At 45.9% G+C, this 17,406-nt stretch overlaps 1 protein-coding gene across 2 annotated transcripts; it reads right to left on the bottom strand.

Annotated features, from left to right (window-relative positions):
- Nucleotides 1–1,238: 1,238 nt before the first annotated feature.
- LOC142401011 (high choriolytic enzyme 1-like) lies at nucleotides 1,239–2,063 on the bottom strand. 2 transcript variants are annotated; one of them, XM_075486243.1, is made up of 2 exons: nucleotides 1,988–2,063; nucleotides 1,239–1,942 (listed from the first exon to the last, which is right to left on the bottom strand). In XM_075486243.1, exons 1-2 carry the CDS (start codon nucleotides 2,061–2,063, stop codon nucleotides 1,239–1,241), a joined length of 780 nt encoding a protein of 259 aa, XP_075342358.1. The 2 variants fall into 2 exon arrangements, with proteins under 2 accessions (XP_075342358.1, XP_075342357.1); XM_075486242.1 differs by having other exon boundaries at nucleotides 1,239–2,063.
- Between the last annotated feature and the right edge of the window lie 15,343 nt (nucleotides 2,064–17,406).

Raw genomic sequence — 17,406 nt, 5'->3', positions numbered from 1 at the left:
TGTTTAGCTCGCTCCATAGGCTAAAGCTCTTAGCTGAGGGCAGAAGAGTCCAAGTCTTTTTTTGATTTGGTCAAGCAAGTCTCAAGTCATCAAAATCGGGACTCGAGTCCAACTCAAGTCTCAAGTCTCGAGTCCAAGTCCCCACCTCTGCTGAGCACCTGTTTCATTGTGGAGCTAAAAACAGGCTGGTTCCTATGTCGCCCTAACAAAATTTACATCTCTTTACAAAACCAAATACAATGATAGAAACCAGTTCTGTTTCTTCTGGTTTACAGCATGAATGCGCATGCAAATAATTTTCAACTGGCACTAAAGACAATTAAAATTAGCTTTGCTGAAGACATTTCAGAATTGAGTAGATTACTGTATCATTTCTTTGATTTGAATATACTCTGCATATTGAACAATTACGAGGTTGACAGAAGCAAGGACATATTTCAATAAAACAATTTTATTTCATTACATATTTATTCATTTATTGCATCATTCGTTTTGGCTTCAATTCAATAAGGCAGTCTTTATATGACCGTGTTAATGTTTAAGGGATCGTTCGAATGTTCTTGGCTGGTATCAGATACATACTTTGCTCGGTATTAAAAGGAGTAAACCTTTATTTACCAAAACTTTTTTCATTTCATTTCTCAACTTTTCTCTAAAAAATGTGAAAAATATAACTACAGTCTCAAAGGAGTAGAGTTCCTGGGAGGTTAGATAATCAGACACTTGGTGAACACCAGTTTGCACCTTTCATGGCTCATCATTACATCTGTGTCACTGAAAAATTAAAGTGATCTTTCCAAGTGAGGAGGTCATTTAGAGATGAATCGGGAGAGGAGTGATGATAAAACCCAATCTGCTTGTAGGACGGTCATACAGTGAAACAGTAGCAGCAACATCTTCAGATGATGTTCTGACATCTTAAAAAAAAGGAATCAGATTCACAGCCATGCTTATCACCAAGAGACCTTTCTTGATTCAGTAGTGTAGCCCTTTTTTCAGAGAGATATAGTATGAGCTTGAGGTCTATTTCTAATCAAACTGTCTATTGGAGGGAACTTAGTTGAAGTACAGTTTTTCCTGGTAAACACATAAATAGAGAAGAATAACCAGACAGCTGTCAGTTTTGCATCATCTTTATTTTAGATATTTTAGGCCAGAGGGGTCATATCTTCTGTTGTCTGAGCATCTGAAGTAATATCATTCGATTCTGATATTTTTATCTGATTCCAACATTGTTGTTAGCAACTGTAGAGCAGGTTGATCCTTTTGATGTCCCAGTTGGACATACTTTCCCTTTGGCCGATGGGGACGTTGGGGTTGGGGATGGGGGTGATGGTCTCCTTTCCGTTCCCAATGGAGAAGGCCGTTTTTCCATAATGCATGATAGAGGAGTAGTCGTAGGGGGTGTTCAGATTGTTGGTGTCATGCTTTTGGAAGTTGTAGGCACTTTCCTGGATGATGTTCCCCCAGTTGATCCTGACGTAGTTGTCGCGGTCGCTCCTGGTCTGCTCGTGCTGGAAGCCCAGAGCGTGGATGAGCTCGTGCTGGATGATTCCGCCATACATGCAGCCTCCCCTGTTCAGAGAGAGCTCCTGTGTGCCTCCCTGTCTGCCCAAAGCAGAGTAACATCCTTGTTTGTTCTCAATGGTGATGAAGTCGTTCTCTCTCGTACGAGGGATGAATTTGATGCAGGTACGGCCTTCAAAGCCCTTCATGGCATTCTCGATCTTCTGCTTCTCGTGGCTGGGGAACTGAGGGCTCACCACATAGGGGATCATCACCTTGCCGTTGGAGGCTTTTGTCCACAGGCAGCTGTTGGACCAGCATTTCATGGCATTTCGTGTGGTTGGAGCCACCAGGTCTCCTTCCCACAGGAACCCGTCAGTGCCGTTATTGGTTGTCAGAATCCTGGTGGTGATGTCGACATCGTCTTGGGCTTCTTCTTGGTCTTCGTCTTGGGCTTCTTCTTGGGTTATTTCTTCCTGGCCAATTTCTTCCTTGAGAGGTTGAGCCTTGGAGAGGCCGAGCAGGAGCAGCAGCAGCAGGCCGGCAGAGGGAGTCATCTTCAGGGTCAGTGTGGAGCTTCTCTGGAGAGAATCCTTGAAGTTTGATGTCTGACTCAGTGAGTCCAGGGTCTTTATACTCTCCTGTGCAGGTGTGTCTGCAAGAGGATTATGGGTTGGGGTCCACTCTACAAGCTTTAGAATAAACCTCTGATGGGAGGATTCCACAGACAAACCTACTTTTTAAATATGGCTTGTTGTCTTTGTTCACTAAAAAGACAAACATAGCTTTACTGGCAGGGTGTTGATGAACTAAACACATAATAGTGTCTTCAACCGAAAACATTTTATGTACAAGTGATTCTGTATATTTACAATTTCAGGAATTTATTCTGTATTATTTGGATACATTCAACTTTCCTTCGATTATTCCCACAAAATAGTTAAACACTACCAGTACACTTATTTTATCATTATTACAAACATGATATTACCATGATGCTTTTTAAGAAAACAGTTGGGAAAATGCAATTCAAATTTAAATATGTCATTTGTTAATCCATTTAAACTTTTATTTAACCGACAAAAGTCCCAAAAAATGATATCAATGACTGGCTTCATCGTTTTGAAAAAAAATAGGAACGAAATCTGAAATTTGTTGCATGTTTACCATGGTGTTACATCATCCTTCCTTTTAATTACTGCTTGTATTCATCTGGGAACTGATCATACTGATTTATTTTATTACTGTTTACTGTTTATAAATTGCAAATTCTTTATTTCCACAATTGCATTCTTTTAGGTTTTTCTTTTACTCTGTACAGCATCTTCTGTCGCAACATCAGAATTTATATAATTGAAACATTTTTATTCTGTATCAAACAAAAATTAATTATTGTTATTGTATATGTTATTTTTTTGCAAGAGGAGACTTTGTCCATTCTTGCCAATTACTAGTGTTGTGACGTTCCCGAACGAGCCGGTTCTTTTGAACGGCTCTTTGATATGAATGCAGCACCCAGGGGACATCTAGTTGCGGATTCCCCCCACATAGAACAACTACGAGTATGGGGGGGTAGGGCGCAGGGAGCTTGCACGTGCCCTTCACATGAGCAGTGAGTGTCTGAGTGAGCACTGACACTTCTGTATGGGGGGAGGCCTTCGTGGCGCGAAAATAAGCGCCTCAGCGGCGCCACGCCGACAGCGCACACATAGAACGTGAGGGAAAAGTAATATAGGAATCTAGTCAGACAGTCAGTTACTCATTGCTCGCAGAAAGGGACAGAAAGGGAAGCAGCCAAATTTGTTTCCAAATGAGCCAGAGAAAGAGGAGCAATATTGGGACCACTTTTCAGCTGAGGGGGATACCAAAGCTAAATGTAACTTATGCATCTTATGTATGATTTCTGCCGCATTCCCAAATGTGTGCAGGACTTTGCGTTTGTGGAGTAACCAGAGACGGTCAAATAAGACTAAGAAAATCTTTTGAGTAACCATACGAGCGGACATGGCGGAAATTGATTATAAGCCTAAAATACTTAAAAAAAAAAAAAAAAAAAGAGCCAAACGAGACAGTTTTTTGAACGGCTCTTTGAAAGGAACGAGCCATAAAGAGCCGGATCAATGGAACCACTTATTTTTCACCCTTCGCAGATTTGGTTTTAAAGAAGAGTTCGTCGCTTGGGTCAAATTGCTTTATTCCTCCCCTCTAGCATCGGTAATTACTAATAATATACATTCTGCTTATTTTCCTCTTGGAAGGGGGACAAGACAGGGGTGTCCTCTGTCCCACCTCCTTTTTGCAATTTCAATTGAACCTCTAGCAATAGCACTGCGACTCTGCAGGAGTTTCAAAGGCATACAGCGGGACGGCTTAGAATTCAAAGTATCTTTATACGCCGATGACTTACTTCTATACGTCTCTGAACCACCCTCATCACTTCCCTCCATTCTAAACATTCTGAAACAATTTCGAAGATTCTCAGGATACAAGTTGAATTTGCAAAAGAGTGAAATGTTTTCCTTAATAGCTGAAACAGATGCTCCTCTCTCTAGCCCTCCCCCCTTTAAAATTACCAAAAATGGCTTTAAATACTTGGGAATTGAGATTACCCGCACTTTATCTACTACTTTTACAAAGAATTTCACTGCTCTCCTTAACAGTTGTAAACAGGACATGAATAGATGGACCTCTCTACCACTATCAATAGCTGGATGTGTTAACCTTATCAAAATGATAGTATTGCCTAAAATTCTATATCTCTTCCAAAACATCCCGATTTTGATCAAAAAATCTTTCTTTAAAACGCTTGATAAAATCATTATCTCTTTCATATGGGGTAGTAAACCCAGTCGTATCAGCAAGATCCACCTCCAAAGACCAAAACACTCAAGAGGGCTAGCATTACCAAATTTCCTTTTTTATTATTGGGCATGCAACTTTCAAAAATTAATCTACTGGATTGAAGATGAACCAATCACAGGAAGGGTGGACTGGGTGCAATTGGAACTCTCATCATACCGATATCACTTAGGTTCAGTAATTTGCGCAGCCTTGCCCCTCATCTGTAATAATTTGACTTCAAATACAATAGTTAACCATTCTATAAAAATTTGGGCTCAATTTATACAACATTTTCTATCCTCTAGGCCCTTCTATCCTCTCCCCTATTAAGTTGAACCACATGTTTACTCCCTCTTATACAGACCCTACATTTATCCAATTTTTCGATAAAGGGATCAAATCAATCTGTAACTTATACATAGAGGATACATTTGCATCTTTTTCGCAAATATCCCAAGCCTACAATCTACCTAAAAACGATTTCTTCCGTTATTTACAGGTTAGAAGCTTCGTACAAAAGATGTTCCACTCATTTCCAAATAAACCCATAAAATCCCATACAGACTGTATTCTAGGACTGAAATCAGACAGTAGAGGACTGATCGCCCAGATCTATGACCTCATTCAGAAAATTGACCCACACTCGACGGAAAACCTAAGGAAGGTCTGGGATTCTGACCTTGGAGTAGTTTTCAGAGATGATCAGTGGAAGTCCGTCTTAAATCTGATACATACATCATCTACATCTGCTAAACACGGCCTAATCCAACTGAAAGTCGTACTCAGAGTTCACTTTACCAGGGCTAGGTTGGCAAGGATTTATCCGAACCTTGACTCATTATGCCCTCGATGTAGGGGTCAACCTGCAGATTTAATGCACATGTTCTGGCTATGTCCGAACCTTTCTACCTTTTGGACAAGTATTTTTAAAGCCCTCAGTGAGATGTTTGGAACCCGATTAGATCCCGACCCGATTTGTGCCCTCTTTGGTGTAACATCTGAGGAATCTAGAGCTGCCCTACCGACTAAAGCTTGTGTTGTCATAGCTTTCACTACACTCCTTGCAAGACGCTTGATTCTTTTCAAATGGAAGCAACACACACCTCCATCCTTTTCTCACTGGGTCAAAGATACCATGTACTTCTTAAAGTTAGAAAAAATCAAGTACACACTTAAAGGATCTTCCCAATCATTTCTCAAGGTATGGAGGCCCTTTCTTGATTATTATGACTCATTACAAGAACCCCTTGATAATGAGTAGACTTGAACATATACATGACCTTTTGCATTGGTGGAATTTCCCCCCTTCTATTATTTCAAGTTTCTATGTATTTATTTCCCTTTTTTTCCCCTCCTGGTTGTCTTCTTTTATTTTTCTAGTTTTCATTTGGTTGCTTAAGTAAATTGAGTGTATTTAGGAACCTGTAGCCCTATGGGTGGGGGGTGGGGGTGGGAAGGTGGGGTATGAAGGACAGGGTGAACTCCAATGTAACTGATGAACATTGTACCCTGTGTTTTAGAAATGACTGTAAATGGATAGAACATGTGCATGTGCTGTATTCTTGTGGGTAAAAATTTCCAGATAAATCAATAAAACATATTCACAAAAAAAAAAAAAAAAAAAACAATCAATTCTTTGAAGCCTTGAATTGAAAAATATTTTCGGAACTTATTTATTCTTCTCTGACTGAGTTTGGCACAGAGTAGGAAGCTACAACTTATCCAGGCCTGTAAAGTTTGAATCTTTGGAGAATGCTCCTTTTATATCCAATCCAGGCACCCTCACCTGTCACTAATTCATCTGCTGATTGTAGGATCTTCCAGAACGCTGTTACTTTTATATTTTTTATTTATTGAAGAAAAATGTATATTGGTCAAGAGTAGGATACCTGGAGTTGTTGACAGGTAGACAAAGTTTATAACATGTTCCCATGTTTTCAGCTCACAGACAGTTTGAACAACAGGCAAAGCTGTCATTGTCATGTCTATGGGGTTTTCCCCATTTTTTTGAGTTCTTAGTTTTGTGTTTTATCATGTTTTAGTTTATTTCATGCCTTAGTTTTCTTAGTTCAGGTCTTGTATTTAGTTTTGCCATTGTTTTCCCCACAGTTTCTGTTTTCTCAGTCCCCATGTTCAGGTCATTAGTTCATTCACTTCGCCTGAAGCCACGCTGAAGCCACGCTGTTGGAAGTCATGCGATCACAGAGACTGTCCTGCTGAAATAACCACTTACCACCAAGGAAAAGATGGTCCTTTGATGGCATCATATGTCTCCTCAGAACTCCAAAATGCAACAATTGCTACCTACACACATGATAGGTCATTAAAGCCATGGACACTGATGCACCAGCATGCCATTGTCTGGCTTTTGTACTTTTTGTTGAAAACACTCTGGATCTTTCTCATCTTTGGCATGTAGAGCCATACAACTTTTTTTCTTTTCTTAAAAAGCAATTGAAAAGTGCACTTATTTAACCATATTAACGTTTCAGGTGTTGTTCTGGTCATGTTAGATGAGTTCCTTCTCACAGCATTTATGAATATTTGATATTTGTCTTCCTCCTTGAGTAATACAGTTTCAGGTCACGTGTCTTGGTTGCAGTGTTGCACCGTGTTTAGTGAAAATGGCTTTTCAAGGTATTCCTGAGCCCTTGTGGTTATAGTAATTACGATGGTAAGATATTTTGTCACGCAGTGCTCTCTGAGGGCTCTAAGATTACGTGCAGTCACCAGAATTTTCTGTCTTTGACCTTGACTCTCTAAGGTTCGTCCACACTCCCTGAATCCCATAAAGCACCCTAAACCATAAAACTAATCAATTCTTTGAAGCCTTGAATTGAAAAATATTTTACTTATTTATTCTTCTCTGACGGAGTTTGGCACAGAGTGGGAAGCTACAACTTATCCAGGCCTGTAAAGTTTGAATCTTTGGAGAATGCTCCTTTTATATCCAATCCAGGCACCCTCACCTGTCACTAATTCATCTGCTGATTGTAGGATCTTCCAGAACGCTGTTACTTTTATAATTTTTATTTATTGAAGAAAAATGTATATTGGTCAAGAGTAGGATACCTGGAGTTGTTGACAGGTAGACAAAGTTTATAACATGTTCCCATGTTTTCAGCTCACAGACAGTTTGAACAACAGGCAAAGCTGTCATTGTCATGTCTATGGGGTTTTCCCCATTTTTTTTGAGTTCTTAGTTTTGTGTTTTATCATGTTTTAGTTTATTTCATGCCTTAGTTTTCTTAGTTCAGGTCTTGTATTTAGTTTTGCCATTGTTTTCCCCACAGTTTCTGTTTTCTCAGTCCCCATGTTCAGGTCATTAGTTCATTCACTTCGCCTGTCCATTCTTCTTGCTGCATCCATTTACTCATCACTTCCCACAGTATTTAGTCTCTTTGGTTTCTCATAGTCATTGGGAGATCCTTGCACCTTCACCGTTCACCGCCTTCACGGCCTTCAAGTGATACTCCGGAGTAGATTCAACCTGGGGTCATTTGAACCGTGATATCCAGCCAAGTAGCCCACCCGCAGTTTTTTCGATATTGGCTGAACATCAGCTGAGTTACTGAGTTATCCCGAATAGCTTCGTACAAGGGTTAATGGATCCTGGTCCGTATCTCCAAAATTACCACACTAAAATCACATGCCATGACACCAAACTTCTACAGTAGTACAAATATGGTCTGTACTCACCAAACGATGCATTTGGAAGTTTGAAAATAGTCCAGGAGTTTATTATTATCAACACAAGCCTGATAGCTTCTCTGCAGCTAAAGCTGCGTCGACGTCACTTCAGAGAGCTGGGAGCTTCAAAGTAAGATGAGGGTTGATCTACTACTGTAGACAACAAAGTATATGCTATATTCTACATGTTTTTTTATGAATTTTTATGTTGTAGAGTTGTGAAGTTATTTTATCAATGGAGAAACTGAGCAGCCTTGCTTTGTTGTCTACAGTAGTAGATCAACCCTCATCTTATTTTGAAGCTCCCAGCTCTCTGAAGTGACGTCGACGCAGCTTTAGCTGCAGAGAAGCTATCAGGCTTGTGTTGATAATAATAAACTCCTGGACTATTTTCAAACTTCCAAATGCATCGTTTGGTGAGTACAGACCATATTTGTACTCCTGTAGAAGTTTGGTGTCATGGCATGTGATTTTAGTGTGGTAATTTTGGAGATACGGACCAGGATCCATTAACCCTTGTACGAAGCTATTCGGGATAACTCAGTAACTCAGCTGATATTCAGTCAATATCGAAAAAACTGCGGGTGGGCTACTTGGCTGGATGTCACGGTTCAAATGACCCCAGGTTGAATCTACTCCGGAGTATCACTTTCACGGCCTTCACGCCACGCCGAGCAAAGCCAAGCCAAGTTGAGTTAAGTCAAGTCTTTTGTTTTTCCGTGGACATGTTTTGTTTTACCACAGTTTAGTCTTGTTATCCGGCTCAGCAACGTTTTGCTTTAACCTTGTTTTTGACTAATTAATCAAGTCTTGTGTTTTTCGAAAGTCCGCATTCGTGTCCTTCCATGCCTCGCAACCCACGAATCGTAACAGTCATCGGTTATTTTACTTTGTACTTATTTCTTAAGTCTTTTGTTTTGTTCATTCTTTTATATCTTTCAGCCTACAATTGTTGGAAATCATTCAATCTGAGAAGATAAAATCATATTCAATTTAGAAAGCCGTTAGATCATAATAGATACATTACTTTAAATATTAGAATCAACAATGTCTTATAGATTGTCATTATTGTTATGCACAAGCTTTTCTCATGGACCACCGCTGTCACCTGACCTCAGCATAACTGAAAATAAAGAGCAGTACATGCAAGACGGCCAAAGAAATTAGGAGTGACTACTCAGTTTTACATACAACACTTTCCTCCATGATTAGTTTGGATTTTTTATGGCATTTATCTGTCTTAGATGTGGAGTTATAAACAGCCTTGTCTGATGTTGCGAGAAGCGATAGTTAGCAGGCAGACAGCTGAGGGGAGAGAAAACAGATGGGATGAACATGCAAAGTCTTCTTCTCACTGGGGTAAGTAAAGGGAAAGAATTAGCTCACAGCTCAAACAAGGTCCTTGAACCAAACAAAAACCTAAAGTCTGCATGTCATAAAAGGATGATATCCCAGGTTATATATGCCTTATATGTGAAACAGATATTTGTTGTCACTCACTCTAAAGCCGCAGATGAAGCCCCTCACCCTGCACCCTCACATCACACCCCCACTGGGCTACAGGATCTGAGCACCAGAGGTGGGAGAAAGTGTCAGCCAAAAGCCTTTTTTCAGTAATCTTTTGGACTTCAGTAAATGCCCAGGACACAGAAGAATCACAGGAATAGGTTTAAAATATATAACAATTTTATTAGGTAGATAAAAGTATAAATTGTCCTCTAAAATAGCCTAAGCTAATAAGAAAATGAAATAAAAGAAATTAAAACAGTCCAGTTTGTGGCGCGAGTGGCCTTCCGTAGGCACGCTAGTCGTGGAGGAGTGGGGAAGCCCGGCTGGTGACGTCCGCTCCGCCGGCCGAAGGCTGAGGTAATCCCTGATGACGTCAGTGGCTCGTCCAGGAAGCGGCCCAACCTCGGACAACAGAAGCAAGCGTCAGCCCGGAGCCAGCATACAGTGCAACCACGATAACAGAGGCAACAATAAAGGAGGTGTCTTACGTCCCTTTTTGTGGTTGTTAGCGAGCGTTGTATGGAAGACAGGTCGGCGTCGGGTCCTCCAGGTCTGGTCAAGGCTCCAGTTGGAAGTCAGCCGTGTCAGCCGCGTTGTACCACTGGTGCAGGCCACGGTCCTTCGGGCTCGCTCCTTCTGGTTTGGCTCGTTTCGTTTAGTTTCGTCCGGTCTCGTCCTGCTCTCCAGGTCTACCAGAGTCGGCTCGCCTCCGCCGTCCGATCCCCGCTGCCTTTTTTTTCCGTAGTAAGTCTGCAAACATCCCTTTTTACACCAAACCCTCTCAATGTTCAAGCAACTGGATAGGTGGAGTCCTAATTGTCTGTGTAGCAGATCAGGTGTTGGCAATCGAGTCATTAGTGAGCCGCAGAGGAGACGGTATGTGGGTGGCAGTCAATTCAGAACATACGGTGCACTCATCACACAGCAAACAGTAACACAGCAACCAGTATATAAAAACACAGCAAACAGTGAATAAACCAGCAAACAAAATACCCCACCTCCAGCAGGCTGACAATTCCCCCCCGCCTTGAGTATAGTCGACCCGACTATCACGGACAGAATCGTACTGGTTTTTTACCTTGGGTCGAGCGTGAAGAACGCCGCAGGGGCAACTGGTCCCCATTACCTTGAGGAGCAGGCGGGACTGGGGGGGTAGGCGACCCAGGCACACTGCTCACTGGCGGACCTTGCTCAGGACCATCCGTCTGGGTGGAGGGTCGTCCTGCGCCAGTTCTTGGGGGCCTTGACGGTGCATTCCTTCGAGCATAGAAGGTCCGGGGCCAGTAGGCCCTCCCTGGGCCTGGTAGGCCATGGTCCACATCCCGGTCCTGGTCTGGGGGCGATGGTTCAGCTGACTGGGTAGGTTCCTGAGGGAAGGTTACAGGGCATAGTCGCAGATTATTGCGGTGGGCAGTTCTCGTGGGGCCCTCTCTTCCCTCTGGCTGGATGACATACACTGGTCTGTCTGGGTGAATCTTCTCTACCACTGAGAATGGTGTAGGGAACCAGCGGGTTGCCTGTTTGCCCTGTGCCCTTCGGCGGAAGTGTCTAAGCAAAACACGCTCACCTGGGAGAAGATCAGTTGCTCTGGTCTGTCTATCATACCTCTTCTTGTCTCTTCCTTGCTGTTCCTGGGTATGCCTCTCAGCCAGCTGGTAGGCTCTCTGCAAGACCTGGTGCTGGTGACGAACCCAGCCATTGCTGATGTGGGCCTCTCCCTGCAGGGTCACTCCGTGGATCCAATCTACTGGCAAGCGGGCATGGCGACCGAAAACCAGGAACTGAGGGGTCAAGCCAGTTGTTCTGTGAGCTGTATTGTTGTAGACCTGGAGCAAGGCGGGCAACTTGGCCTGCCACTGTGCCTTTTCCTCTTCAAGAAGGGTCCCCAGCAAGCCCAAGAGCGTTTGGTTGAAGCATTCGCAGGCCCCATTGCCTTGGGGGTGGTAGGGCGTCGTCCGAATCCGCCGGCATCCATACAGCTTGCATAATTCTGCGAACAAAGCAGACTCAAAGGCACTGCCACGATCTGAGAGGATCTGTTCAGGGCAGCTAAAAACTTGAAACAGATGGGACCACACGGCCCGTGCAGTTGTGGTGGCTGACTGGTCCTTAGTAGGGACTGCTAGGGCATACTTTGAAAACAGGTCAGTCATGACTAGAATGTAGGAAGGACCATCTTCTGGTTGTCCTAGCGACAAGTAGTCTATGCCTACAATCTGAAAAGGGTATGTTGTCTTTATAGGCACCAGAGGTGCCTTTACCTCAGGTCCTGGTTTGTTGGTGATGCATTGGGGGCAGGCTCGATCCCAGTCCACTCCGTCTTTGGCCATACCTGGCCAGAAGTAGCGTTGGCGTAAGAGAGCTGTGGTCTTATCCGGGTTGGCGTGGCCTGCCTGACGATGGTATTCTTCCCACAGGGTTTGGGCCTCCTGTCGTGGCACCAGGATCTGCTGGCTGGGTTCGCCAGTTTCTTGAGGGACTCTTTTCCGGACCAACACGCCATTCCTGTCCTCCAGCTTGGACCACTCTCGTAACCAGCTTTGTAGGGCTGTGCTGAGGTCACTTTGCTCCGCACCTGTTGGGGGTGCCCCCCTTTCAATGAAGTCTGCCTATCGACCAAGGTCTGGATCTTGCCGTTCCGTCCAATCGTCCTCTTCTGTCTGAGCTCTACCATCAGCTTCAAGGATTCCCACGGCAGCTGTCTGTTCCCCTGGCAAACGGGACAGGACATCAGCATTCTGGTTGACCCTTCCAGGCCGATACTTGAGGGTGTAGTTGTAGTTGGCCAACTGGGAGACCCACCGCTGCTCTACAGCACCAAGCCGGGCCGAGTGCAAGTGGACAAGAGGATTGTTATCCGTAAACGCCTCAACAGTAGCACCCCAGAGGTAGTCCTTAAATTTTTCCGTGACGGCCCACTTCAAGGCTAGGAGCTCCAGCTTAAAGGAGCTGTAGTTCTGGTCGTTCTTTTCGGTGGGGTGTAGGCTGCGGCTTGCATATGCGATCACTCGCTCCTGGCCATCTTGGATCTGGGACAGGACAGCCCCTAGCCCCTCCAGACTAGCGTCGGTGTACAGACGGAAGGGGAGCTGGAAATCTGCATATGCCAGCACAGGCGCACGCACCAGAGAGCTCTTGAGCTGTTGGAAGGCTCGTTCGCAGTCTGCATTCCACACCACTGGGGTGTTCTTGCTGGCGTTCTTACCTCCCTGCAGGAGGCGGTGTAAGGGGGACGCAATCTTCGCGAAACCCTGAACAAACCGGCGGTAGTAGCTAGCGAATCCTAGGAAGGACCGCAGCTGGTGGATAGTCTTCGGCACCTCCTACTGCTCCACCACTGCGGTCTTGGCTGGATCCGTTGCCGCCCCTTCCTGGCTCACCACGTGACCAAGGTAAGTCACCTGCTTCTGGAAGAAACTGCACTTCTTTGGCTGCAGCTTCAGACCCATCTCCTGTAGTCGTTGGAACACACGTTCCAGGTCGTTCAGGTGGCTCTCAAAGTCGGGGGAGTAGACCACAACATCGTCCAAATAAATAAGTAGCGACTCATGAAGCATTCCACCCAGGCATCGTTGCATAAGCCGTTGGAATGTGGCTGGAGCGTTGCAAAGTCCAAACGGCATTCGATCAAACTCATACAACCCTATCGGTGTTGTGAAGGCAGTCTTCTCTCGGTCTGGTGGGGCAATCTCGACTTGCCAATATCCACAGGCTAGATCCAAGGTCGAGTACCAGGCAGCCTTCCGCAAGCAGGTCAGTGATTCTTCTATGCGGGGTAGAGGATACGCATCTTTATGGGTTGCCGAGTTCAGTTTCCTGTAATCCACGCAGAAACGCCAGGAGCCATCCTTCTTCTTCACAAGGACAATGGGTGCTGCCCATGGGCTAGCGCTCTCCCGTATCACCCCACTCTCCAGCATGCCCTTCAACAAGCTGCGAAGCTCTGGGTACAGGCTGGGCGATACTGGCCGGTACCGTTCTCGGCTAGGTGGTGCGGTCCCCGTCGGGATTTGGTGCTGGATGACTCCGGTGCGCCCAAAGTCCTCTTCGTGCCTGGCGAAAACTTCAGCCCATTTGTCCATCAAAGCAGCTGCCCGCTGCCGTTGGTCTGCGGATAGCTCCTCTCCTAGGGCAGGGGGAGGAAGGGTAGAGTTAAGTTGGGTGCAGTCAACACTGTTAACAGCAACTTCAACGGTACCGGTCCCTCCATCATGCAAGCGAAGCACTTGGTGAGCCTGGATGTCCTCTGCTGTCACCTCCTGGAGCCCCGCGTCGATGGTCCTGGGGGTAATATCAAGAGGGTAAGGATGAGGGTTGCATAAACGTACCAGTACATAGCCACCCCTAGTAGTCACTACAGCCCTGCCCACTTTCCATTCAACCTCAGGCTGGGGCAGCGGCTCCACCAGCAGGGTGCGACCAGAGGATGGAGCACTTTCACTCGTCCGCCCCCACACCAACATTTCGGACTCAGGTGGGATGGTTACAGTGTCTGCTTTTGGAAGTTGCACATGACCTTGATATTGGGGAGTGGGCTCCATACCGGTCTGTCGGCAAACAGCAAAGGCCTTCCCCCACTCTCGCTCGGCCCGTGGTGGCAGCTGGGACCGGAAAGCGGTCTCACCAGGATGGAGGCCGTGCATCAGTTCTTTCCAGCAGTCAGTAATGACATTCATCCCCAGGATAGCCCGTTCTGCTCCAAAACATTCATCCTTGACAATAAACACCCCTTTGTTAGGCAGTTGCACCCCACCCACTTTAAAGTCTAACAAAACATACCCAATGTAGGGAATTTTGAGTCCATTTGCAGCTTTCAACGTCAACCAGCGAGACCCCTCCCCAGATTCTAGGCCCACAGTTCCCAAATGTTGATGAAAGAGACTCTGGCTCAGTGTTACTTGCGAGCCAGTGTCTAAAAGGCAAGGTATGGTTTGGCCGTTGACTTCCACCTCTACACCCGGACAGTCGCCGATCAAAGCAGGCCGTAGGGAAGAATCAGAGGAGTCCTTCACCACCCCCACCGGCCGGCCCTCTGCGGTGGGGGGTTGTGAAAACCCCTTGCTGGTCGCCGTCGCATGGGGCAGTTCCTCTGTACGTGGCCTGCCTCTCCACAGTCCAGGCAGATGGGTCGGCCCTGTGAGTCCCACTGAAATCGGTTTGCAGGGCTGGGGTTTGCTGGAGCAGGGGGGTTTGAAGGAGATGATAGTGATGGTGCTCTGGAACTGTCCCTTGGTTGGCTCGTTGGGGTCAGTCGTCCCTGCAACTGTTCTACTAGCTGTGTGCCGAGGGTTTGCAATTGCTCCAACAACTCTTTCTTCAGCTCTTGGCGCAGCTCCTCTTTCCACTCTTCCATCTCTCTGCGAGGCCGCCCAGCTGTCTCCTCCACCTCTCTCTGGGGCCTGGCATGAGTCTCCTCAGTCCCCCTCCGGCCCCGGCCAGTAGTCTCTTCCGTCTCTCTCCTGGGCCAACCAGCTGCCTCGTCCTCCCTGTGTGCAGTGCGGGTGGGTCTTGCCCTCACGGCGCTGGCTATGGCCTCTGAGTCATCATCGTGTCCCAATTCCTCTTCTGTCGTCAGGTCTTGGAACCTCTGTCGTGGCTGTCGACGTAGGTGGCGTTGCAATTCAGTTCTGACAGGGCCCGTCTTCAACCCCAGGACAAACTGGTCTAAGAGTGCCTCGTCGTCTTCTCCAGCTTCTGCAGCCACGTCATCGAATTCACGCCATTTGGCATGGCACTCTCGCAACCGGAGGATGAAGTCTCCCACCTTCTCGTTCTGGCCTTGACGACACTTGAAGAAAGCAGAGCGTGCTTGGGCAGTGTTGATGGTTTCCCCATTTAGGTCTTTTAAGGCGTGCAATATTTTATTTCCGGTGTTGCGTCTTGTTTCATCTAACAGGGCCACTTCGCGTCGGGCGTCTCCTTCTAGGGCACTGAAGACAAAGTCTGCTTGCTGATCACCTGAGAGAGGTTGTGCGCGCAGCATAGCCTGCACCTGGGTCCGCCATTCCCCAAATCGCCGCCGCTCCCCGTTGAACTTTGGCAGCCATGGGGCACTATAAAACCAAGGCATGAACAAGGGTGAGGCTGGGGCATTAGATACATTAAGCCTACTTTTATCACCAACAGCATTTTGACTAGCATGGGTTTCTTCTGTGTCACTGGGCATCCTGCCGACAACGCCAGTTAGATGTCAGCCAAAAGCCTTTTTTCAGTAATCTTTTGGACTTCAGTAAATGCCCAGGACACAGAAGAATCACAGGAATAGGTTTAAAATATATAACAATTTTATTAGGTAGATAAAAGTATAAATTGTCCTCTAAAATAGCCTAAGCTAATAAGAAAATGAAATAAAAGAAATTAAAACAGTCCAGTTTGTGGCGCGAGTGGCCTTCCGTAGGCACGCTAGTCGTGGAGGAGTGGGGAAGCCCGGCTGGTGACGTCCGCTCCGCCGGCCAAAGGCTGAGGGAATCCCTGATGACGTCAGTGGCTCGTCCAGGAAGCGGCCCAACCTCGGACAACAGAAGCAAGCGTCAGCCCGGAGCCAGCATACAGTGCAACCACGATAACAGAGGCAACAATAAAGGAGGTGTCTTACGTCCCTTTTTGTGGTTGTTAGCAAGCGTTGTATGGCAGACAGGTCGGCATCGGGTCCTCCAGGTCTGGTCAAGGCTCCAGTTGGAAGTCAGCCGTGTCAGCCGCGTTGTACCACTCTGGTGCAGGCCACAGTCCTTCGGGCTCGCTCCTTCTGGTTTGGCTCGTTTCGTTTCGTTTCATTTCGTTTGGTTTGGTTTCGTTTCGTTTGGTTTCGTCCGGTCTTGTCCTGCTCTCCAGGTCTACCAGAGTCGGCTCGCCTCCGCCGTCCGATCCCCGCTGCCTTTTTTTCCGTAGTAAGTCTGCAAACATCCCTTTTTACACCAAACCCTCTCAATGTTCAAGCAACAGGATAGGTGGAGTCCTAATTGTCTGTGTAGCAGATCAGGTGTTGGCAATCGAGTCATTAGTGAGCCGCAGAGGAGACGGTATGTGGGTGGCAGTCAATTCAGAACATACGGTGCACTCATCACACAGCAAACAGTAACACAGCAACCAGTATATAAAAACACAGCAAACAGTGAATAAACCAGCAAACAAAATACCCCACCTCCAGCAGGCTGACAAAAGTCCCTATGTTGCAAGTCCAAGTAGAGTCTCAAGTCTTTGCTCTCAAGTCCAAGTCAAGTCCAAGTCCTAGGATTTTTGTTTTCGAGTCCCAACCAAGTCGTAACAAATTGATTATAATTAATGATACGGATCATGACCACGCCTCCATTAAGTTGTTTCTATTTTATTGTAAATGTTCTGCCACTTATTCATTTGTTTATTTTTATTAAAGGGATACAAGGCAGTTTAGCGGCAGTATAGCGATCTCTATTGGTCAAACTGAAATTCTACACTGTCGTAAAAATGCCCACCTGTACACACCCACTAACTAAACATCGTGGCGAATGCTGCCGTTGTGTTATTTAGTCAGTGCAGTTAGGTCATCTGATTCACAAGTGTAGACTGCCCACGTAAGATACTATTATCAGAGATTTTCTGAAGAGCGAACTCAAGATAATATGCTATAATACTGTTGCTAGAGGAAGTGGCCGCGGGGACAGCTCGTCTGGGTTTCTCTGCTCAGGCTGCTGCCCCCGCGACCCGATCCCCGGACAAGCGGAAGATAATGGATGTATGGATGGACTGTTGCTGATCTTGAATGGGATTCTTCCCTCATCATGGTGTATTCGTGGAGTGATTCGTTTGTATTAGCAGACACTTACAAAAGTTACATCTTAGACAGATGTGCGTAGGCACTACCAACATACACGCCGCAATAAA

The sequence above is a fragment of the Odontesthes bonariensis genome, chromosome 15 (genome assembly GCF_027942865.1).
Source record: "Odontesthes bonariensis isolate fOdoBon6 chromosome 15, fOdoBon6.hap1, whole genome shotgun sequence".
In the NCBI taxonomy this organism is placed as follows: domain Eukaryota; kingdom Metazoa; phylum Chordata; class Actinopteri; order Atheriniformes; family Atherinopsidae; genus Odontesthes; species Odontesthes bonariensis.
Note: the sequence above shows the minus strand (reverse complement) of the source record. Positions and strands in the feature narration are given on the sequence as shown.

Bases quoted from the DNA above. Each gene is read 5' to 3' on its own strand.
- LOC142401011 (XM_075486242.1), bottom strand. From the start codon at position 2,063: ATGACTCCCTCTGCCGGCCTGCTGCTGCTGCTCCTGCTCGGCCTCTCC.